Consider the following 24,007-nt stretch of genomic DNA (forward strand, 5'->3'; position numbering starts at 1 on the left):
GAAACAGCCTTTCACGGATTTTCAGAAGCCTTGTGGATGAACCACTGATCTGACGCTGCCTCCAAACCACTAAACTCTAACTCATTCACTATGTTGCTCTATGTATGTTTAAACATACTTATATATAATATATGGACATTATAAGTTCTTCGGGGGCTTTACAGATTTAAAGTATAACGCTAATGTTAAAAAACAGGAGAGCACAGAGTCACTTCCCGTTTTAGATGAAAATTGCGGAATTTGGGATGCAAAACTGAGCCGAGAAAAGTCGGTTGTTTCTAGTCGGCGTGTTTTTCTTAACGTACCAGCATCGACCTGCGACCAAATAAAAGAAAACAGTGTCAGGTAGTTGTACGATAAATCTTTTTAGTATTGATGAAAAACGCTCCTTGTTGTTTTTAATATTTATATTACACGTGATGTTTGTGCTTTGGCTTGAGTTTCGAAATGTCGGCCGTTTTTTATGGCAAATTGTCCTCCTTTCTGTCACGATTAGCCTGCTAGCTGACGTTAGCGGTTTAATTTCCGGAATAGAATAACTTTATCAAGATGACCGATTTTTGCAGTACTTTTTCATCTTTACTGTTAACCGACATGGACGTACACAATATATGTCTCATATATGTCGACAGAGGTTGCGCTGGCCTGTCTTTACAATAATACTAGCATGACCTAACCAATAGCGTTGTATTTATGCTTTAAAATCACCGCGGCTGTTTTCGTTCTGTCTGGTCAGATTATGGAGTTTGCAGAGCTGATAAAGACACCCAGGGTGGACGGGGTTGTCCTACACAGGCCTTTCATGCCTACTGTGGAGGGGACTCTGTGTTTGACTGGTCATCACCTGATTCTCTCCTCCAGACAGGACAATACGGAGGAGCTGTGGCTGCTTCATTCAAACATTGACTCGATAGAGAAGAGGTGACAGCGTTGTGTTATTGTTTTTCTAAATGACTGTTATGTAATCTCTTTGTGAAAATGGTACATCACCTACCCTAAATAGATGCAGGTCAGTAGGGCATGCATTTGTTAAAATCCGTTTGAGTTCCGCCTGTTTTTTAGTGCATGCTGCAGATCCGATTATTATTTATTAATAGTGTCCATATGCATAACTTGCTTATAGTTAAACTGGTTAGAGAAACTAACATTAACTGGTTAAAGACACGGGGCTTGTAGTGGCAAAGAATTTGTTTTTCTTCACTGCCATTTCTGGTAATTGTACCGTTTTTAAACATTTTATGTTGGACACAAAATCAGGTTGGACACACAAGCCTCAGGAGGTTTGCCTAGTACTTAACTGTCAGTTTCTATTACAGTATTGGCCTAATAACCTGCAGACTACCTTAAGGTTTAATTTTAGGTTTTGGTATGGGCTTTCTAAATGGAGGATAACTTGGAACAGTGGTAAACCTTCCCAAGAGTGCCTAGCCGACCAACACTGACACATCCAGGAGGTCTGAATAGACACAAGATCAACCTTTAAAGAACTGAAGGCCTCAGTTAAAGCCAGTGTTCATGATTTAACAATAAGAAAGATGCTGTGCAAAAATGGCATCCATGGGAGAGTTCCAAGGTGAAAAATCACTGCTGACCAAAAAGAACGCAAAGGGCTTGTCTCACATTTTATAAAAGATATCTTGATGATCCCCAAGACTTTTGGAAAAATACTCAATGGACTAACGAGACAGAAGTTGAACCTTTTGGTAACATGGCATTTTATTTAAAAAACAAAGTCATACCAACAGTCAAACACGGTGGTGTTAGTGTGATGGTCTGAGCTGCATTGCTGCTTCGGAATCTGGATGGCTTGCTGTAGGGATAGGATAAGTATAAGCCATAAGGCTTCAGCCTATTCCTTTTTCGGTTACTGTTTGAGTACTTTTATGTAAAATTATAATCTGTTGTTGTTGTTGACTGAAATAAAAATTTCAATTTCAATTTTCAAATTTATTTAATAAATTCCCCACTACCCAAAAATCCTGAAGGAAAATGTTCAATCATCAGTTCATGCCCTGAAACTCAAGCACACTTTGGTTATGCACCAGGACATTGGTCTGAAACACACAAGTGTTCTGAAAGACTCATTGCCAGTTATCACAAACACTTGATTGCAGTTCTTGCTGCCAAGGGTGGCAAAATGTTATTAGGTTTTTTTAGATGGTGCCAGGTAGGTTTGGATATCCATTTCCTTTAATAAATTACATCATTTTAAAATGGCATTTTGCATTTACTCAGGTTGTCTTTGTCTAATATTAAAAAATATTTGATCTGAAACATTAAAGTGTGACAAATATGCAGAAAAACCAAACAAAAAAACGAAGCAGGCAAATACATTTTCACAGCACTGTATTGTCTCTTTCATTGTAAAGCAAATGACTCATAAATCCTCCTGCCTTTCTGACTGAACTTCATGCAGATGCCTTCACATTAATCCATTAAGAATGGATTTATGCAGCTCATTGTACTTGGATACTGGCCAATCCACTCTTTCATCTGTAGCTGGGGCACGTTGCTGCTTAGAGCTTACGTACTGAGCACTGAGTACTGATACTGCCTTTAATAACAATCACTGAATCTACAGTCAAACTAAAAGTCGTTTCAACGATTCTTCCAGAAACCCAACATGACGATAACATAGAAATTACACACAGAAAGCCGAGCTGTAGGGCTCAGAGTAGTTCACTGATACTCTGTGTTTGTTCATGACATTCATCCTCTTTATTGTGCTCACCTTTTAAATTTTAGATTTGTGGGGTCTTTGGGGCACATCACTGTCAAATGCAAAGACTTGAGAGTGATTCAGCTTGAGATCACTGGTATGGAGGAGTGTCTCAACATTGCCAGCTCTATCGAGGTAAGAACAAAGGCTCCCCGTCAGAAAGAGAGTGATTATTTTTAGCTATGCTATATTTTTCTCTCAGGCTCTCTTTGTTTTTGTCATGTCAAGTTAAATTCTGCATGTGATTAATATTGTGAATAACAAGTCAATGTTTTCATTCCTCTCAAGGCTCTGTCCACTCTTGATTTAGTCTCCCTGATGTACCCTTTCTTCTACCGGCCAATGTTTGAAGTCATAGAGGATGGATGGAATTCATTTCTTCCCCAGAATGCCTTTAAAGATTTGGAGTCCATGGTACGTTTAGGTGACATTACAGAGTAATTCAATTTGAATCAGGGTTATTGGACCTTTTTTTGTTTTGTTTTCTCCATCCCCTCTACCGCACTTTGCAGACAGATGAGTGGAGGCTGAGTGAGGTCAACAAAGACTTCAGCTTGTGTCCGTCATACCCCCCACTAGTGGCAGTACCCAAAGATTTTGATGATGAAACGCTGAAGAAAGTAGCTACTTTCCGTCACGGTGGCCGTTTTCCAGTACTTAGCTACTACCACAAGAAGAACGGCATGGTAAGCGCAAGGAAAAATAATTACTCTGCCTTTGACCGTCTCTTTTGCTTCTCATCGTTTGTGTTTTTGAACATTATAGCTAGGGATGGACTGATCCAATATACAATACCGGTATTGGTCCGATCCTGACCTAAATTACTGGATCGGATATCAGGGAGAAATAAAAAATGTAACCCGATCCATTAAATATAACAAAAGCACCTCACGAAACTTGCAAAATGGCTTAACCCAGGTAGTGACTTTAGCACGTGGGAGCAGTATGCGTCACGTGATAGTGCGGCTGTTGCGTGGGAGACCTGTCGGTGGTCTGGAGTTGTTTGTCACTGAAAGCATCTGGAGCCTCGCTACGTGCTGCCAAACCGGTATTTCACCTCTGAGCAAGCTGTCCCAGATAAGTAAAGCAATTGTGTAAGTTCATCTCTGAATGTTTGTAAAGCATTTTTATGTTAAGCTTAACAACCGATATATGGAGCTTTACTTTGGGAAAAAAAAACCTGTGTTGCAGGCAAAACAGTTCCATGGTTCCCAAAAAACTATGAAAAAACATTTTTTTTCATACTTATGTTTTGTATAGAAATTACACAAAAATCAATCTCAGGTTAAATGTGATTGAAACAGCTTACACTGACATCCATCTTGATAAAACATGAGTGTCATGAAGGCGTGTTTGCATTCATTTGCACTGCTTTCCACTCTGGATGTCTATTTATGCTAAGCTTTAAGTATAAAAGGGTCCATTCTACAACACGTTTTTTTTGTTGTTGTTGAATATAAACATTATTTTGTGCTGATATTGCACTTCCTTTTTTCAGAACCAAAGAGTTTTTGAAGTTTGCATAAAACTGCATTTTAAATTACTTTAAATACTTAGATTTACAGATCTGCTGAAGGTTTAAATAAAAAGATAAGTATTGCTGAAATGCAAAATATTTTGGAAGCGGGATATTTTTTGCAAGTGTAATAGAATAGCTTTAGTGTTTTGTCTTTTTAAATTTGAGTATGAACTGTTGGGAATAAATAATTTTTCACTGCCTCAATAATGCTATGCTTTTTTATTATTAAGTGTTATAAAGTTATATAGTGTAGTATTAAGTGGACACAGCCCTGAAAATAAAAGCATTAGACCATGTGTCCTTGGGGAGTAGAAAGCTGCAGACTCTCGCTCATGCTGGGAAAATGCAGATAAGAGGGGACCATCTCTAGTGGAAAGTTACTGAGACACTGTTGTTTAGACTAGAATGAAGGAGCTTCTGTAATAAAACTGCTAGACATATACAAAATGCAGCAAGATATTTAAAAAAAACAAACAGTTTTTATTGATCATAAAATAGAGTATATTGGATTCATATCAGTATCGACAGATATCCAAATTCATGATATCGTATCGGACATAAAAAAGTAGCCATCTCTAATTATAGGGGCTGACAAATCACTTCCACTTCCAGGTGATGATGCGAGCAGGACAGCCACTGACGGGCACCAATGGGCGACGGTGTAAGGAGGACGAGAAGCTGATCAACGCCACTCTGCGGCCAGGAAAGCGTGGTTACATCATTGATACACGTGCTATCAATGTTGCTCAGCAGGCCAAAGCCCGAGGTGGAGGGTTTGAGTTGGAGGCCAACTACCCACAATGGAGGAGGATCCACAAGGCCATTGAAAGGTGATTGGACACTTAGATATTAAGAAGACAGTAACACTTTATAATACGACCTGTTTAGAGTCTGTTGCATTGCAATTCCCTCGTGATTAAATGGAATTTCAATCTATTTTATTAGAAATTAAAATGTCATTATAATTGCCTATAAATGCTTAAAGGTGGGTTCGCTAGAATACGGGGTAACAACTCACCTTTATACAGGAAACAAAGGAATAATTATACTGTAAGTACATTTAAGTAGTGCCTGAATTCTGGCAGTTTTGCAAGAAAGCAGCTTGGGTTGGATTATGGAGTTGCTTAACCTTGCCTAACTAACTGCCTAACAGGAACAGAGACACTCTTTTTACTGTACACTCCTTTTGAAAGTTTTGCTTGAAAAGTGAGTGTGAAAGAAAAAAATACTTGGCTTCATCATTCATCATTATACAGTTAGATAGACAAGCAGATTTTGAAGGTATTTGTTTTTTCTTGTAAGCTGATAAGGGAGATCACGTCTTAAGGACATTTGAATAATAGAACGTCCATCATGCACATCAACATAAAGAATATTAAAAAAAACAAAGATGTAAAAAGCATGATTAACCCACTCCATAATATGGCACTGAAAAGTGCAACTTGTGTTTTTCTGCAAAATTACCAAGAAATTGCACAGCTTAAATTTACTTGTGTTTAAATTCCCTGTAAAAAGATGACTCGTTACCCCTACTTTTAATTATTTTCAGGTAAATATAATGACAATGTATTTTCAAATAAAATACATTAACTTTTAATTTAATGAAAAGGGAATCACACCCTTAGTTGTGGGCTGTATTGTAAAGTATTACTGAGAAGACTAGATAAAGTGGAAACTGATTGAAATGCATCTCATACTTTAAATGATCTAAATAAATCTGTTTTTTGCAGGTATAATGTCCTTCAGGAGAGCCTGATTAAGTTGGTGGAGGCATGTAACGACCAGTCCCACAGCATGGACCGCTGGTTAAGCAAGTTGGAGGCTTCCAACTGGCAAACTAATGTCAAAGAGATCCTCACCACGGCCTGCTTGGCTGCCCAGTGTATTGACAGGTCTGTTTTTCATTTGGTTGTCCTCATGTCCCAGTAAACATAAACTCGAAAAGCAGCGAGCAGTGACAGACTGTGGGCTTGTGTGTTTATCTCAGGGAGGGAGCGTCAGTGCTTGTTCACGGTACAGAAGGGACAGACTCCACCCTGCAGGTCACCTCCTTGGCTCAGATCATCCTGGATCCCGGGTGCAGGACCGTTAAAGGCTTTCAAAGCCTGGTAGAGCGGGAGTGGCTCCAGGTGAGCTTAGATGCACTGTTTAGAGCCAAATGTTGTCTTTTCTTTCACCTTCTCCTCCACAGTGTGAGTGTTTCCACTCATTTCACCTCTTTGACTGCTTACACAGGCTGGTCACCCTTTCCAGCAGCGCTGTGCCCAGTCTGCCTTCTCCAACAGCAAACCTCGCCATGAGGCCCCTGTCTTTCTTCTCTTCCTGGACTGTGTGTGGCAGATCCTTCGCCAATTTCCCTGCTCCTTTGAATTCAACGAGAGTTTCTTGGTACTGCTTTTCGAACACGCCTACGCATCTCAGTTTGGGACATTCTTGGGCAACAGTGCAGCTGAGAGGTAAGATAGGAGTTGGCTGATGTAAGACCTTCAGTTTATGTCAGGGCTATGCTTTCAGCTGTGTGATGTGGGTGTCACCCTACGTAGTTTAAGAATACATCATTTGTTATTATTTGTTGTGTTGCTGATAGTTAGGTCATGCAAAAATCACGATGCTCTCCCTGCAGCTGTGAACCACCTCTGATAAAACAGCCGTGAACCAGTTTTCCTGTTGGTCAGTCTGACACATTTCTGTCTTTTCACAGAGCCAGACTGTGCTTGCCTGAAAAGACTGTGTCCCTTTGGTCATGGGTGAATCGGCCGCAGGAGCTGGAGCGTCTGACCAACCCACTTTACGAGCCCAACAGTCTTGTGATCTGGCCATCTGTGGCCCCTCAGAGTCTGCTGCTGTGGGAAGGTAAGAAACAAATATATTCGTAGGTATCTCTTAAGAAGAGGGAGAGGAGGTAGAAGGGAGGTCTGGGTGTCTGTACAAAAGACATCTGCCTCTGTGATCCATAATAGATGGATAGATAGAAAAATCAGCAAATTTCATTTTCAGACCTTGTTTCCTTTTTTATAAAAGAAAGTTTCCTAAAGTGAAAAAAAAGGAAACTTGCTGGATAATTTTAAGTTTTAAAATAATAAAGTGCACATAAAGTTTTGTTTGCAGGTTTTAAGGGAACATTTATAGCTGGGAGTATTTTTTTTTTTAAATTTAATCTTTATTTAAGTTTCAGCTGTATTTATGTATTTTTTATACATACATTAAATCCAACTGTTACACTGAGTGTCTCATTTACAACACGAAAGCAATTAAATGGCAAATGTTAATATTCTTCATTGAAAGCAGTCCAGTGAGACCACATGCTGTACATATTTTGCAGTTTTGACTCATGCTTTAAGTTTATTCTCAGTCTGAAGATGGAGTAGGTTAATATCTAAAAACCCACCATGAGGATCAGGTGATAAAACTGCTGTTGTAGCCGCAGGTACACGATTAGAAATTGGGCGTACTCACAATTACAAATACACATTTGCTCACTCATACGTTCTGAAATCTCACCAGTAGGGGGCAGCATTGATTTGAGCATTTGAACCCTGAATGACCCTGACAGCCACTGGGACCCGAGGACCAGCTATTTGTGCTTTCCAAGGTTACAAGCATGAAGACAAGTATACATACATTATACAGGATTTTTAAAAAATATTATCAGCAAATAATTTTAGATAAATAAACAAAATGTTGCACGTCAATTTATTCCTTTTACAGTCACCTTTGATCTTTAGTAAAGATAAGCATTCAGTCCCATGATTATCCAATAGTGAACAAACTGTTGGTTGCAGCTTTGTCATGTTGTGTACAGCTACATGACAGGTGAGGTATGTGATCAGTGCTGTCTGACCTGCCACCTGAAACTCAGCTAGATGACTCAGCTGAATTTCATGTAACTTGGTGGAGAGGTGGTACTTGTGCAGAAGTTTCCGGTATAGCTAGCATTATGAATCATTTTACAAGAAGAGGTAGAACACACTTTGGCATTTGGGAAATTGTTCAAAATGCTCCTGAGGTGTGTCCGTGACATGTTCAGCCTGGCTGTGTGTCTTTTTACAAACAGTTTCCTCACTGAGAGGCAGTGTGATGATATTATGGTAAAGCATGAGTAGCAAAATGGTGCTAAATAAAGAAGCACTGATACAGGCATACAACCACAAAATCTGTTGTGGGTAATTTAAAGTGCTGTTTTTTCACAAGTGCCTTTTGGCATTAAACACAAACATCATGTATCAGTGGAAGTTATATCAGAATATCAGTGTATATAAATGTGATCCTAAATCTTTTTAAATTAAAATTATTTGATCATTTTACATGATCGTTTTTATTTAAATTGCCAGATAAAACCAGCTTTACCAATGTTAGCATTATATCATCATTGTTTTTGGTTTAAAATTATTACTTTTTTCACATTTTTCACACTTTTTAAACCACTGACAATTCAATTCAATTCAATTTTATTGAAATGACAGTGTACTAATTTGATTTTAACAAATTCAGAATGAATATGTAAGTCTGAATTTGTCTAAATTGTGGATTTGAGTGACTGCAGTGAAACTCTTAATTGATGAGGGTTTTTTTCCCCCCACAACTTTAATAATGGTGGTTATTCTTATTCTTAACTATGGTTGTCTTAATGTCAGTGGGTTCAGCATAGTGCAACAAGTACAACAAAGCCCTGGGGAGATCTGTGTTAGACCATTCATAAAGAAAAGTTGGGGGAGGGGGAATCCAGACCAACTAGAGGTCATTAGGTTCATGCATTTCGTGCATGGGGCCTCTCTTACTGCCTAAAGCCGTTCACGCTATATGAAGTGGAATGCATAAGAACTGAGTGGAGCACGTGATATGCAGCTCTTTCATAGAAAGTGACGCACACTCCTCAGCCCACCTTAAAAGACCCAATGGAAGTCCTGAACTCTAGCTGCTGATGTGGACACTAAAAGAAACTGATGGCGTGTGTAAAATCTTTACATCCCAAAAGTTCTGTGTAATTCTTAGCGAAATAATATTGAATAAAAATAATGGTTTAATTGAAAAAACAAAAAATGCACTAAAATAATGTTGTTGTTTTTAATTGGACTGCAGTTTGATCACTTTAAAGGTGTTGAGTAAAAATGTGGAGGTTTTAGTCATTTTATTTGTGTCGCACATTTAAGAACAGCCGACTTTAAACTGTTGAAATTAAATTTTAAAAAAATAGCTAAAAGACATGTAAGAGTTAAAACACTGATAAACATGACTTTTAAACATTTTAAAATCCAGTTAGAAAAAGACTTTACAAATACAAAGGAAAGAAATGGAAAGCAGTCAACACTATTCACAAAAGACACAAATGTTATAAATTCAATATAATTCCAAAAAGTTAATGAGCAAAAGGATTTCAGGATTATTTCTGAATTACACGGCTATAACTGTGTAATAAAATCCAGGACTGGTGAAATGTCAATTATCCATCTTGGGCTTTTCTGTGTGGAGTTTGCATGTTCTTGGTTCTTGGTTGGGCGATAAAGCCTCAAAACTATGTAATGGTATTTCAAGGAAATTTATGATAATAATTTCTGATAATATAGAGGGAAAAAAATTGTGCATAGGGTTTTTCACGGTGATTGCAACTTGTGGGTAGAAGGATTTATTTATCAGCACAAACTAAACGAAGGGCTTTTCCGTCCTTCTTTTCTGACAGTCACTGATGACACAGCTAAGCGTCTTAAAACTTCATCAGTAAAGCTTATTTAAAAGAAGAGTAAAAAATGACAGGGTTTTTTTTGTTTTTTTTCCCCAAAACATGAAATTTACAATATGATGCCAACGACCTAAGATGCAAAGAAATACTGGAAATATTGCTCACAGTGAGCAATATAGAGACAAAGTAAAAGCAGTAAGGCTGAGATGGGTTGGACATGTGCAGAGAAGGGATAGTGGGTATATTGGACAAAGGATGTTGATAATAGAGTTACCATGCAGGAAGGAAAGAGGAAGACCACGAAGAAGATTCATAGATGCAGTGAAGGAGGATCCACTGTGGTGAGCCCCTAAAGGGATCAGGCAAAAGACAAGATTTTTATTTTTAATTAAAGGTGAGGAAATTGGGTAAAAGCAAGGCTTTAATGTCAGCTAAACAACAAGAAATTCACTGAGGGATCAGAGGCAAGTGTGTCTAAATAGCAGTAAATAAAATATATCAATGGGCATTTGGAGTACAGGTCCAAGTTGGCTGCAGTTAATTAATTGTTCCAAATATTGCGTAAACATAGGGATGCATATGCACATCCTTCCGCAGCCACCATACATTTCACAAGTATTTTGTTATCAATGACCCAAACTTAAAAAGAACTAAAATAACTGAGATCTTATTGAGTAGTGCTATCTACAGACGTGTTACTGGGTTCAGAAACCTCAGTTTGTTGACACACTGGCTTTCCTTATGACTGACAAGTAAAGCGATGGTTCATTCCAGTCATACAGCTCCTCTGTGTTTACACCTGTTTCTCTGCCAACAGCCTCCAACCACCATTAAGATCCAGTGGTTTGTTTTTTTTGCGCTCAGCACAAACTGTGTGAACTGTTTTTCGAGACTGCTTTAAGTTTTAGACATGTCAGAATCTTGTATTTGTACTCCAACTCAAAGCTCCACAAAGAACCACATCCAGCACGATAATACACTTTATCTGTTAGCTGTTTGTTTTCTTTATCACAATTATGTGTGTATGTGTATGTGTAAGTATGTGTTCTCATAAGAAAGGTGCATGCTTTCCCGTTAGTGTACAGTGACTGCACACGCAACGCTTACATAACCTCTATCAAGGTTGTGAGACTGCAGTGTTTAGAAGAAACCAGAACTGGAAGAAACCAGTTTGTGAATTGTTGTTTTCTGATTGGTCCTGCTCTTCTGTGACAGGAGTGTTCCTTCGTTGGAACCGCTCCTCCAAGTGTCTGGATGAGGCCTATGAGGAAATGGTTCATATAATAGAGTACAACAAGGAGCTTCAGACCAAAGTAAACAGCCTGCGCAGGCAGCTGGCCCAGCTTGAAACTGAAGATCCTCTGCTGCATACGCCATAAAGAGAGAGAGACCTCTAAAAGTAATTGAGATGGTACATTCAAAAATCACAGACATCCCAGCTTTAGCTTCCCCTTTTTAAAACATAATGTAAGAAAACAACATTATTGTCAAGTTATTGTGAACGCGACTAAATGAACTTCAGTTTTGATGCTTTAATGAAAAACATTTTTATCATGGTGACTCATTGCAAACTACACTCGAGTAAGAGGAAAAAATTCAGAACAAAAGCGCCGTCCTTATTAGCCATTTCTCAGAGTGCAGATAAAAGCTAAACCTCCCTTATCACACTGTGGTCTAATATCAGTGTACAGCCAGACCTGCACATGCCTACTGCTCATTTCTATAGATTGTGCTGTGACTGGGCGGCTGATTTCACTGTTGCCAAACCTCTTCAAACACCCACACTCATACTTGCTGGCTTCCATTTCTATATACGTGATGTGTAAAAATGACATTGTGGACCCTTTTGTGCTTCTCAGCACTGATCTTGTGTAGTAGAGGATTAAAGGGGCATTTTAAGGACAGCTGGAGAAAAAAAGTGTCTCAGTTGCTACAGGGTTCACATATTTCGTAAAAGTTCTGCTGAATGTGTACACCATTAGACCGCTGCAGAGTAACTATGGCAACATATAGGGTGCTGTAAGGGAGCATGTGCTTTTGCTGCACATTGAGATGACATACTAGGCGTAGGTAGGGTCAGGCCAGTGAGGAGGGAGGTTTGTATAATATGTAAAATATCAGATCAATGCTTGACATTCCAGTATCACAGCCAGAATTTGCACAAACGATTTGATGTAACCACGTATAACAATAATCTAACGACTAGATCGGTTGCTGAGCATCTCTGACTTCTTGAGTTTAACATTCAGAACTGATGCACTTTGTGTCAAAAGCATTTCTTTATCTGTATGTACGTATACGCAAATCAATTTTACTCCCACTTTGAAAACGATCTCTCATCAGTTGTTGCCATAATAGATGACAAATGTCCAAATATCAAACAGGACAATATGTATCCAACTAACCTACACACATGTTACACTCCAAAACTCGTGTCTCTTCTGGAAAATGTGCTTAATTGTCAGCTTCTCACATCCAAGCTCATACTTATCTCACGAACATAGGAATTATCCTAAACTTCAGCGGTCAGTAAAGCTGTCTGTGTCATTATGGCAAGCTGAAACCCGCAGCGCTCTTTGCTTATAGACCTTAGTTCTTTCATCTTTCAGTGCACTCTTTGGTAGTACCATTAGAAAAACATCATCTAGCGTTGTAAATATAAATATATTTTTTTGTTATTATGGTCTGGGATTAAAAATTAAATGCACTGCAGCCATCTTTGGCCAGTTTTGTTTGATTGCCTGTAACAAAGTAAATGATCTATGATTTATCTCGATGTCTGCTCAATACTAATACTAATAATCACACTAAGCTTAACTTACTTCCACTACTTTGAAATGCTTTGACAAAGAGAAAGTTTAGGTGTATATTTCATGTGTGCATGGATAGAACATTTCTTATAGTTGTGTGATGCCTAAGTGATTTTCGCTTTGTCAGAAAGTTGACAAAATTCAAAAATGTAATGTCACACAGTAGATAAATAATCGTGTCTGTTGTACTTTGTGCAATGCCTTACTGTAAAATCCAGATTCAAAATTATGTGTACATATTTGTCGCTGCTGATCAGAATGCTTGAAAAATCTAATATTGATTAAAATTTGTTGTTGTGGTTTTTTTTTAAGTTTTCACGCCATTAAAATCTGTATTACAACAAAGGAAGCGTTTCAGTTCTTTAATCACCACACAGTCTGTGCATCATTCAGTTTTCCGTGATTCAGTGTCACCAGTCTCATTAAGCTAGTTTTTAGGGTTTTTTGTTTTAAGAAAACAAAGTGAAAGCCACCTAGTTGGCTGTAAATTGAGCATTTAGCAATAAAATATACCTATCCTACCCATACCAAGGGCTACCCTAATGTTAGCCCTTGGTATTTGAAGACCTTTTTCAAAGCCTCGGCTTCATCTCCAACTCTGTATTTTCAAACTATATGAGATGACTTGGTGGTGGATCTCACTGCCATGGAAGGTGGAAGACACTGACTTGTCTGAGATGAGTCTGAAAGAAGATGCGACACAAACGGTATACTGAGAACGTTCACCTTCAAAGTAAAAGTTGGACCTTACTTGTGCAACCGACACATATCAAAAGGCTCAACTTTTACTTTGAAGGTCAACGTGCTCTGTTTACAGTTTGTGTTGCACTTCTCACATTTTCCGCTTTTGCAGACAAATCAGCGTCTTCCATGCAAATTCCTACTGACTGCAGCAAGTTGAAAGAACCAAAGCAATCACAGAGGGCTTTTCAGTGCAGCGTCTTATACTTATTTGTGAACAATTTCACGCTACTGACTACCAGCTACCACATGCAGAATACATGTTTTTCTGCAGTGAACGGGGGTTTCCAGGCTGGTCGGTCAGTAGGCCTGCGCGAGTGCAACGTCAGTAATTTCACAGCAACTTCCAGTAACCTCCAGTAACCAATCACAACCAGGTAATGAGTACACATTTAGTGTTGTATAATAAAAACAATAAAATCAGAAGGGAGGTGTTTATTGTTGAATTCAGAGATGAAGAGAATAGTACATTTGTTTTTAAACATACTCTTTTCTTTTTCTTTTTTTTTTTTTACAGTCTGACTTTCTTTTGCAGGAAAAAACATCGCCCCCTGCTGGCCATTAGAAATATTTCCACTATTAGGCATTTCCTCATTGACTGACACGTTGACTTGGAGGCTGTGTCCATCTTTTATATACAGTCAACAGGCCAACTGTTGACTGTGTCTCAACAGGACAACTTTTTAATGTAAACATGTCTGGGTCATTGTTCCATTATTTTCATGTGGACAAAAATCTGCTTTAAATATATCAGTATTATTTATTTTTTTCCCCCTTCCAAAGGTTCCAAATACCAGAAAGAAGTCCTAGAAAATATCCACGTTATGTACCCTGTCCTTGACAGTCTGTCCGAAGATTAGTAAACAGCACCCTAATAAAATGTGTTCGCATTGCTGTGACGACACAATCATCTGATGCGGCGACTGGGGCAAAAAATAGCCAAGGGTCAGCTGCTTCATAGGGAGAGATATCCATGTTGCAGTAAGTGTTTACAGTGCTGCTGGTCAGCCACAACTCTTCTGTCTGTATCATTAAGTCTTTGTGTCTATCAATACCCTAATTTCATGTTTATTACTCACAAGGGAACCCTTAAAATTCTCTTGAAGCAAGGAAGGATTTTGTGCATTATCAAGTAAGATTTTAGATAGAAACTATAGCTTGGTTTATAAGAGACTTTGATTCCCATTTTTAGTAGTGACACTGAGCTATGTAACCTCACAGCTATCAAGTGTCATGTTTGTCTCACATTTCCTGGAATTGCAGGTTACTTAGAAGATTATCCCAGTTTGCGGTTGAAAGGAAAAATATATTTACGATTTCTTTTTTCTTTCGAGAAAAAATTACATCTTGTTTTTCTTGCCAAAGATCAGGTCAACTTGTTTTCCAGGTAGCTGTTTCTTTCTCAGTCATGACAGGCATGGGGGTGTGCTCGCATGCTCCACTCATATTCCAGTGCAGGCCTTAAGCCCACCCTTTGCTTGCTCCATTCAGCAACGTCATCAGTCGTTCTGACTCGGCTCTATCTCCTGCAAACAAACCTGAAAGTCAAACAGAAAGTGTGTGCATTCATCATATCGTTCACTGATAAACATCTAGATTCAAATCAATGAGGCTGGAGAGCTTCTATTTTTTTTTTTTTTTTTTTAATTTTGCCAGGTCACAAAAACTCCAGTGAAGCCAAGGATTTGGTGTTAAATGACTTTTAAAGTCCATCCTGTAATCGTCCAATTTCTTTGATTGCAGGGCTGCATCGGGCTCAACACCTTGTTTTGCTTTACGTAGACGTCTGCTACTTCTAAATTGTGCACCATTCATATTCATAAAGACATGAGCGCATTCGAACTGTTTGCTTTCAGTATAGCGAAATGTGTTTTACTACACTGGTACATATTCCCATGTAGCAGCTGTGGTTGATGTGATTGATCTTGCAGAGCTTTTTTGACTTTTGAATGTTTTGGCATAAATCTAATGTGACCTTTTTGTTCTTGTGACTGATGACTTGTTTGCACCTTGTGCTAAACAGTCTGTATTTTCTCTCTGTTTTTCTCAATAGAAACAACTAGGATAACTGCTGAGACAGAGTTTTTTCCCAACTCGGGGATTAATAAAGTATTTCTTATACTTATCTTCACTTATGAAGACGCTTACCTGCTGGAGAGTGCTCTCTTGGATGCACAACTCGGATGTTGTGATGATCTACCCCACTGTTGCCCTTTGTTGAAGTTCAGTCCCTTTTATGTTGCTGAGCTCACAGTTTTTTAGGCACTTTAACTTTCACCTCATTTGACTGCATGTTGCAGATTCACAGCCACAGCTTCCAAAAGGAAATTGAAAATCACATTTTAAACCCACTCCACTCCTCTTTTTACCCACTTAACTGATGAAGAATAGCACCTCACGGCCTTTCACGTCAACTGCCCCCTTTCTTTGGTCGCCTGAAAAGGCGAGGGCCTTATATCCTAAACTTTTCCTGCGATTTAGAGTGGACACTCTTGATCTGAAGCTGGACTTTGAGCCCACGTTCATCATGTGAATGCGACTGTCATGGTAAACGTGTATTTGCAACAGTATTTGCACGTTTGACACGATCACACCATCCCCTGCCAATGTGCAGCCTCGGGTATTTTTAAGTAATGCATAAACCGCGTGGCCTCAGATTACGTGGATGCACAAAGATTGACCGGGCGTCGGTGACGCCACGGGAGGGAGTGGTCTGCGAGGGAAGACCGCACCTCCGGGTCTCCGCCAATCCGAGAGAAAGCCGGCTTCCCCTTAAGCAGATGGTCGTTGATATATAGCTTGAAGGCGCAGCTGAGCTGATGCAACACTGAACGGAGATAACACGAACGTCACGTCAGCATCCCATTCTCAAAAAGACGCAAATCGCAGAGGAGCTTTCTTTCTGTGTGTGGCTGTGTTAACTGCAGATTATCTGGTGAGTGCACCGATCCCGATATTTGATTTCTTTTACATTTAAGAACCCGGCCGTTTTTTAATTAGTCCTCTTTTCTAGGGAAATTTAAAATTTAATTTTAGGGAAATTATGCGCAATTTATCAATTCGTGCTTCCACTCTTTTTTTTTTCTTTTTTTGAATCACGTGTGTTTAACCTTTCTATCCCGATCAAACCATCTCTCTCTCGCTCTCTTTTTTTTTTTTTTTTTTTTTTTTTTTTTTAAACCAAAGCAAAGTCCTCTTCTGAAGTGCAGCCGGTTGCTAAGTCACAATGACGTGCTGAGCTCAGACAGAGAAAATATTTAGGATCTAAAATAGTGGTTGCTCTCATTCAGAATTTCGTCCACCAGCAGCAGTTTTGCCTTCGTGGAAAAGCAGCTGCACATTGGAGGGTATGGAGATCAGTTACGCTGACGTTAAGGAATTAAACGATCGGCATGTCCCATAGAAAGGAGTCTTGGCGAGCTGTGGCGCGCTGCCCATATTAAACAGGGGGCTTATATGATGAGTACCTTAAACGATGTTGGCTCAATATTGAACAGCACATGCTCTCAGAAGGGGATAGGCCACAAGCATGATGGAGCGGGAGAGCGTGCTTTTGTGCAAAAGTAATGTTTTCATGCTTAATCCATGATCTCTGTTATTAATAATTTTATGGTTCAATATATATTTGTAAGAAAATGAAGGCAAACAAAATGAAAGCACATTCCGACTCTGAGTCCATGCCACCCTGATCTTGGCACCGTTTTCCAAGGCTACTGTATGCCGCTGTACGCCCCCTCTCCTTGATTGGCTCTCGTTGAAGGCAGGGCAGTACATATATACTCCAAAGTAACTCCGTTCATTCTTTTACTAGGAAGCTCTTTGAACCCTCGGTAAGTCTTTTCTGAAGTGATGCGTTGCGTAAAAGTCTAGACGTCCCGTAATGAACGACAAATTTAGTTTTATTGCGCTATTTTTGCATGAAGTAGTAGCTCAGTATGCTTAATTTTCTGCAGTTCTGTACCTTTCTAAAGATGTGTGGTGTTCGTGTTTTATAATGTTTTTAGATAGATAGAGTTAGAGTCATGTTGCGTTAAAGTTTTGCTCAACTTTGACTGTTTTGGTGTTTTTATGCGCTTTGATTCTTCCATTGCACTCATTTTCTCTGCATCATGTCATTAGCATGTCATTTGTTGCAATCCACGTGTTTTCGCTTTTGGTATGTTTTCTCTCATCTCAGTGTTTTCAGATGCGTTTGATCAATCTGCCCTTTAAGGGAATTAAAATAAAAAGTTTCCGAGTGCCACTTTTGTCGTTTAAAACTTGTTTGTCCACCTCTCGGAGCTTGAGGCTTGGAAATGAGCCGAAAACCTCATGACAAAAATGTTGCGAAGTGAGGCCACCAAATGATGCCAGAGTCTAATTAAATATAAATGCAAATTGGCTTTCATTAGATTTGTAGAGCTCTGCTAGACTTCTTTTTTTCATTGGAATTTACCAACCAAAGTGTCACCTAAAAGTAAACAGACACATTGTTCCCTTCCTCCAGGTACCAACATGCCTGTCGTGAGGATCTTCAGCAAGGTGGCCAAGCAGGCGTTACTCAGTACCCCAGGCTGTGGCTGCCAGCCCTTAACGGTGGCTGTACGCAACATCAGCTTCTCCCCTCGACAGGTGACCTCTGATGCCAGCTTCCATTCTGTGTCCTTCTCAGAAACAGACCACCCCAAGGTGCTCATCACAGGTACGTACGAAGCATCAGGTTTTGGTCTTTTGCAGCCATGCAGTTTAGTCTAATGCTTTAACAAAAAAAGGCCGTTTTAAAATGCACGAGGGTTAGAAAATATGCTGTTCTGGGACTTTGAGATCAGCGGGGTTTCTGACAAGTTTGGCAATGAGAGCTGAGAGGGATGCCATTAAAAAATAAAACGTGGGCGTCCAGTGCTGTGACCTTTTTTTCTTATGGCCACTCTCCTCCTGAGGTACTTCAGTCTCCATGGAAACTAAGCGCTGGTACTTATTAGCTGCTGCGCATCTGATTTGTGTATGGTGTCCTCAGATCACTCATAATATTTCCACCTCCCTCCAACCTCTGCAGGTGGCCTGGGACAGCTCGGTGTAGGCCTGGCCAAATTGTTGAGGTAAGGATTTTAATTTGTCCGAATATAATAAATGACAAGTTTTGTGTTGATTAGTAATTGTAACACTGCAGTTAAACAGTTTATTATAAGGCAAACTTTGTAACATTGGTTCCTTCGCAGGAAGAGGTACGGAAAGAACAACGTCATTCTATCTGACATCCGGAAACCTCAAAACAGCATTTTCCACAGTGGTGAGTATACTCACATATGCTATATAAAAATGTATACAGTTCAGATACACAAAAGATACTATATTAGCGGTGTTTAATGATTACGTTGCATAGCATATACAAGTACATACAAGACATTTTTTGCCCTTTTCTTTAACTTTTTCTCTCTCTATAAGCCCAGGTGTTACTGAAAAAGCCATGTCCAACTGTAATATTTGTAGAGTGTGCAGACAGTCTTTTTTTCAGTATGATGATCCTCTTTTGGGTGTATTGCTGACTAATGCCAGCCTTACAAAAAAAAGTCAGGGATTTGGCAATACAGGTTGTTACGCTTTTGAAATAAATCACAGCATATTGCGTCAGACTGAAATGGACACATTTGAATAGTAAAGTGTCTGCAAATAAAGCCTCTTGCTTTAATATTGATTTATCCTTTCCCTGTGTGTGTGTGTGTGTGTGTGTGGGGGGGGGGTGTTAATAAATTTCTCTAAATCAACATTTGAATTGTAACTTCTTAAGTTACTTTGCTAACATTTAGTAATGATCAGAAGTTGCTTATGAACATGGAGAACATACAAATTCCGAAGTGTCCTATTGGCAGCCTGTACTGAAGGCTAGGGAGCATCCTTGACAAACAAGCGCAGTCACAGTGAAGGTGAAACAAAACTCTTTACAATGCTTATCCATCTGTCGCCATCAGGCCCCTTCATCTACTCAGACATCCTGGACTACAAGAACCTGCGGGAAATTGTGGTGAACAACCGCATCACTTGGCTGGTTCACTACAGCGCCCTCCTCAGTGCTGTTGGAGAGGCTAACGTGGCCTTGGCACGCTCTGTTAACATCACCGGTAAGTGAATTTGTAACCAATCTGTCTCATGTGGGCATAACGATGTAGGATGATGCTCTTGTTTTTCATGGGGCACTTGCTGAGCGTTTAGCTGTCTGTTTTTCAGGGCTTCACAACATCCTGGACATTGCAGCAGAGCACGGCTTGCGTCTCTTTGTCCCCAGCACCATTGGTGCCTTTGGTCCCACATCCCCTCGCAACCCTACGCCAGATCTGTGTGTGCAGAGACCCCGCACTATCTACGGTGTTTCCAAAGTACATGCTGAGTTGATGGGAGAGGTGAGAGCTCAGAGTTTAATCTAAACTCTTAATGGGCAAACTTGATATCAAAACCATAGAATGTCCTGAAAACTGATGATCCTCAGTGCATGTGCCTGTTTTTGTTTTTGTTTTTTTCTTTTGTTTTCATCTATCATCAATTGATGACTGTTAAATCTAAGTTCATCTGAGAAGCTGCTTGTTCTAAATAGCGGAGTTCTTTCTGTTCTTTAACAGTACTACCACCACCGTTATGGGCTGGACTTCCGCTGTCTACGCTATCCTGGAATCATCTCTGCTGATTCCATGCCCGGTGGTGGCACAACAGGTAGGGTGGATTCAGACTACAGATAAGGTTACACTTTTAACGGTTGCTTATTCCTGTGCTGCTATCAAGTGTCAACTTTGTTATGCAACTGATCTATTTCAGAGTGTTGTTGTGACTTGTTGCATTTTTTTTTTTTTTTTCATGCCATCGCATAACTTGATCCGGTGTCTCCATATTTTCACTTGTTTGCTCAGCCACCACACCCAAATCCTCTTATCAGTTAGATTTTTAATTACAGTTTAGCTTTTCATAATCGCATGTTCCTCAAATATTTTACTTGGTATACTTTCTGTTTCTACTGCATTTGTTACTTTCTTTAAGTGCATAACAGAGTTTAGATTTTTCAGCATTTCTGTAACAAGGCTCTTTTTGTTTTTGTTTTTTTTCCCCCATCTCTGACCAGACTACGCCGTCCAGATTTTCCACGACGCAATCAAAACTGGCAAGTTTGAGTGCAACCTGAGACCTGACACAAGGCTGCCCATGATGTACATCGACGACTGCCTGCGTGCCACACTGGAGGTGATGGAAGCACCGGCTGAGACACTAAGCATGAGGACGTACAACATCAACGCCATGAGCTTCACCCCCGAGGAACTGGCCCAGGAACTCCAGAAGCAGATGCCTGAGCTGGAGGTCACATATGAGGTTGACCCTGTACGACAGGCAATTGGTAAGCAAGGCTTTGATTTCTTAAAGGAGAAACTTCTCATTAATCTTTGATATTTTTTGATGGTGAAAATCCTATAAGATAAACTGACACATGCTTTAAATCTGTTCCTTTTCAGCTGACAGCTGGCCGATGAACTTTGATGACTCCAATGCACGGAATGACTGGGCCTGGAAACACGATTATGATCTCCCAGAACTCGTTCAGACGATGCTCAACTTCTTTGGCTCAGAAACACGCATGGCTCGTTTTAACTGAGGCAACGCGGCATCAATCGTAGTATTTTTTTTAAAATGTTTTTTTTGTACATAATGTAAAACACTGACCAAAGAGAACAGAGAAACATGGCCTGTAAGTCATCATCATCCTCTCACTTCTCTGTGTAACATCAGCAGGGTCCTTCTTGCTTGCCACCGACCGGGCTTGTCTCAAATGTAATAGTCAATGAGGACTAGAAGATCCTCACCCCCATCCCTGGAATCTAGTCTCTCCACCTCTGCTTTGCTCTCTTTTATCCCTTTTCTATTTAGAGATTTGGGTGAGGGGCAGTCAATGAGTTGAATTGGTGTCAACATTATCAACCTGAAGCTGCGTTTAGATGAAACAAAGGGTAACTTGCATGCTGAAGAATTGTGCAAATTTTTGCAATATTTTCTGATGAATCTAGTTAACAAATGGGGAATGTTGCATTGTACAACTGAAAGCATTTCTATGTTTTTCTTTTGAAAACCCAAATGGTAAGGTTTTTTTTGGGGGTTTTTTTTTTCCTGCTAAATTTCCATAATCTGGGAATTTTAGGCCTAAAGCTTTGGGGCCAAACTCAAGCAAGAGGTATACTCGTACACGAGGTGTATCCTTTGTTGCACTTTAGACAGTTGGATCTTAAAACCTCTCACAAATAAAGGAGCCTAATCACCTACAGGGATGAATACCTGATACATTGTATCCATTTTTTTTCAAGCAGTGTGGTGCAGGGATTCTTAAGAATTGTTTTTTCTTTGTATTCCATGACAAATTATTTATTCTGTTGGTGTTTTAATATGCGGGAGCACTTCTTAGCACTCTCTTTCTCTTTTATTTCCACATGTTGCTGTCCATGTTTGTTACTTCATTTTTAACATTAGGTCTTTGATTATTTTCACATGAAAGAGAAATGAGAGTTTAGAGGAGACTGTTTTTGTGTAAAAGGAACTCTGATTGTCTTCTATGTGAATGTCTTAGCAGGTTTTGCCTGTTCATTCAAACAGCAAGCTTTGACAATAAAAAGAGAAATCGCATAACTGTGAGTCCTTTTCCAGTAACTTTCTACACCTTTTATTTAACCATCAGTTTGTTGACCTGTAGTGAGTTCAAAACCCGGGCTCGAGGAGGGCAGCTTGCCATACCAAAAACGTTTGTACAGACTGTTCTCCCACAGATAAAGGAAGTGTGAACACATCAGTCCTGAGAACACAACTCTTTCCTTCTCTGTAAAGAATGTTAGAGCTGTTACGTTTTAAAGGAATTCATTTGCATTTGTTTTAAAGCAGATCAGTGATCTCTAGCACACATATTGGGCTGTGAGCTGTGCATGTTGTTGATCAGAACTTGGATAATATAGTTACTGACAGCAGAGTTAAGTGTGCTATAGTATGCATTTACTGGCCTTAATGGTTGCTCAAAGCTTAACCTGTTGATAGATGTAGAACTGACAATCAGATTACAGTCAAATATGTTCTTTACTGATCTGAATATAAAGATTACATAGTGGAAATGTCAAAACTTCGAGTAACTTCTCGGCAACTGTATCTTGCTTCCAAGAAGCCAGACTTTCTTGTTCTTGTTTTTAAAGAGGTTTTGATCAACAGTTCTCCAGCTTTCTGAAGGTCTTTCAAAGCTTTTCTTTGGACACTGGCTGCTTTCTCACTCATTTTTAGTCAAGTCCTTGTACCTCACCATTTTCAGAGGAATGTTGTTTTTGTTTAAGCCACTTAACACTGACCTATTAATTTTTAAGACATAAAAAAGGCACATACCTCAAAGCAAGAACCAATGCAATGTCTACACATAACTAGCACTAGCAGCCAGTCAAAAAACACAATTTGTTCCCACTTCTTTAACTGAATCTAATATAAAACATTTTGACAGGAATTAAATTGTATTTTTTTCACCAAATAGGTGTTTAATAACAAAGAGTCACTAGCTGAAACCCTAGTATATCTCAGCATGGTGTGCGGTGTGCCTTTAAGAATTTGAGGAAACTGGACAAATGAAGGACAAAATTAGAAAAAGCATCACCAGCAGATGAACAGTATCTGAAAAATTGTATATTTAATATTCCTTTAGCTGATTCTATGAAAAACTCTACCAATGCAGTAAATGCATACCATATAGAAAAACACCGTGGAACACTATCAGTCATGGATTGGCCTCCCCAAAGCCCAGACCTCAACATTATTGAAGCAATGTTGGATCATCTTGACAGAACAAATTTTTATCTCAAACAGTAATGCAGTCTGAAATTTGAGACACACCAAACTACTTCTCTGCTTGATTATTTGAGAGAAATTGAAATTAATTAGCAACCAAAAACTTGTAAAATGCAAAACACTGACCCAGTTTGCATAGTCAATGATGTTCTCCCACAGAAGAATAAGAAAGAGGAAATAAACCTCCCAAAGAAAAGTGTCCTCCTCATCAATAAACCAGAGCTGCTGGATTTTCCTTACAAACGGGATCATAAACTGTAACCCTGAGGACAGCAATGTCCTCCACACATTCAACAGCCTGTCTCATATTTCTCTGTGTCAGTACTGCTGTAGCTGTTCCAGGTGACCTCGCTTTGCTTTGTTTGCAGTTTGTGCTTCACGAGAAAGAGCACAGACGGGGAGTTTATATCAGTGAAGTGAAAGAAGGGGCGCTGCCTTTTATCTTACTCTCATGAGCTCTCATCACTAATGATCACCTGTTCAGTCTTAATATCTGTCAGCAAAACTGCAGGTATACCTCCAAGCTGAGAGGTTTCTTATTTTTTGTTTGAAAATCTCAACAAACTATCGGGGAAGCTTTTAAAACTGTGGGATTTCAAACTAGTCCCACCTCCACCTTACCTTGTACAAATCCTTTTAAAATGGGAGTTTTATGTGATTTCTACTCTCCTGAATAACACCAGGTGTGCTTGCAGTCTTGTGCTTTATGGGCTTGAAAA

At 39.4% G+C, this 24,007-nt stretch overlaps 2 protein-coding genes across 3 annotated transcripts; both read left to right on the forward strand.

Moving 5' to 3' along the window:
• The first annotated feature begins 238 nt into the window (after nucleotides 1-238).
• On the forward strand, nucleotides 239-13,071 carry mtmr9 (myotubularin related protein 9). The gene is made up of 11 exons (XM_026194443.1): nucleotides 239-345; nucleotides 737-921; nucleotides 2,746-2,854; nucleotides 3,008-3,133; nucleotides 3,232-3,405; nucleotides 4,851-5,068; nucleotides 5,969-6,130; nucleotides 6,226-6,367; nucleotides 6,474-6,694; nucleotides 6,940-7,091; nucleotides 11,131-13,071. Exons 2-11 carry the CDS (start codon nucleotides 740-742, stop codon nucleotides 11,292-11,294), a joined length of 1,650 nt encoding a protein of 549 aa, XP_026050228.1. The 5' UTR covers nucleotides 239-345; nucleotides 737-739; the 3' UTR covers nucleotides 11,295-13,071.
• A 3,249-nt stretch (nucleotides 13,072-16,320) lies between these two features.
• tdh (L-threonine dehydrogenase) lies at nucleotides 16,321-22,100 on the forward strand. Of its 2 annotated transcripts, none has more exons than XM_026194445.1 (9): nucleotides 16,321-16,401; nucleotides 17,953-18,147; nucleotides 18,502-18,544; nucleotides 18,665-18,735; nucleotides 19,415-19,564; nucleotides 19,671-19,843; nucleotides 20,060-20,150; nucleotides 20,554-20,823; nucleotides 20,939-22,100. In XM_026194445.1, the coding sequence occupies exons 2-9, from the start codon at nucleotides 17,961-17,963 to the stop codon at nucleotides 21,076-21,078; spliced, it is 1,125 nt and encodes a 374-aa protein (XP_026050230.1). In that variant the 5' UTR covers nucleotides 16,321-16,401; nucleotides 17,953-17,960; the 3' UTR covers nucleotides 21,079-22,100. The 2 variants fall into 2 exon arrangements, with proteins under 2 accessions (XP_026050230.1, XP_026050229.1); XM_026194444.1 differs by lacking the exon at nucleotides 16,321-16,401 and adding an exon at nucleotides 17,218-17,296.
• The last annotated feature ends 1,907 nt before the right edge of the window (nucleotides 22,101-24,007 follow it).

This window comes from Astatotilapia calliptera, chromosome 15 (genome assembly GCF_900246225.1).
Source record: "Astatotilapia calliptera chromosome 15, fAstCal1.2, whole genome shotgun sequence".
Classification (NCBI taxonomy): Eukaryota; Metazoa; Chordata; class Actinopteri; order Cichliformes; family Cichlidae; genus Astatotilapia; species Astatotilapia calliptera.

What these genes read in the sequence shown, in the direction of transcription:
- mtmr9 (XM_026194443.1), top strand. Translation starts at nt 740, where the DNA reads ATGGAGTTTGCAGAGCTGATAAAGACACCCAGGGTGGACGGGGTTGTC. An exon ending in ATTGACTCGATAGAGAAGAG is followed by an intron (nt 922 to 2,745) that starts GTGACAGCGTTG and finishes TTTAAATTTTAG; the next exon opens with ATTTGTGGGGTCTTTGGGGC. An exon ending in GGCAACAGTGCAGCTGAGAG is followed by an intron (nt 6,695 to 6,939) that starts GTAAGATAGGAG and finishes GTCTTTTCACAG; the next exon opens with AGCCAGACTGTGCTTGCCTG.
- tdh (XM_026194445.1), top strand. Translation starts at nt 17,961, where the DNA reads ATGCCTGTCGTGAGGATCTTCAGCAAGGTGGCCAAGCAGGCGTTACTC. An exon ending in CCCCAAGGTGCTCATCACAG is followed by an intron (nt 18,148 to 18,501) that starts GTACGTACGAAG and finishes CAACCTCTGCAG; the next exon opens with GTGGCCTGGGACAGCTCGGT. An exon ending in AAACAGCATTTTCCACAGTG is followed by an intron (nt 18,736 to 19,414) that starts GTGAGTATACTC and finishes TGTCGCCATCAG; the next exon opens with GCCCCTTCATCTACTCAGAC.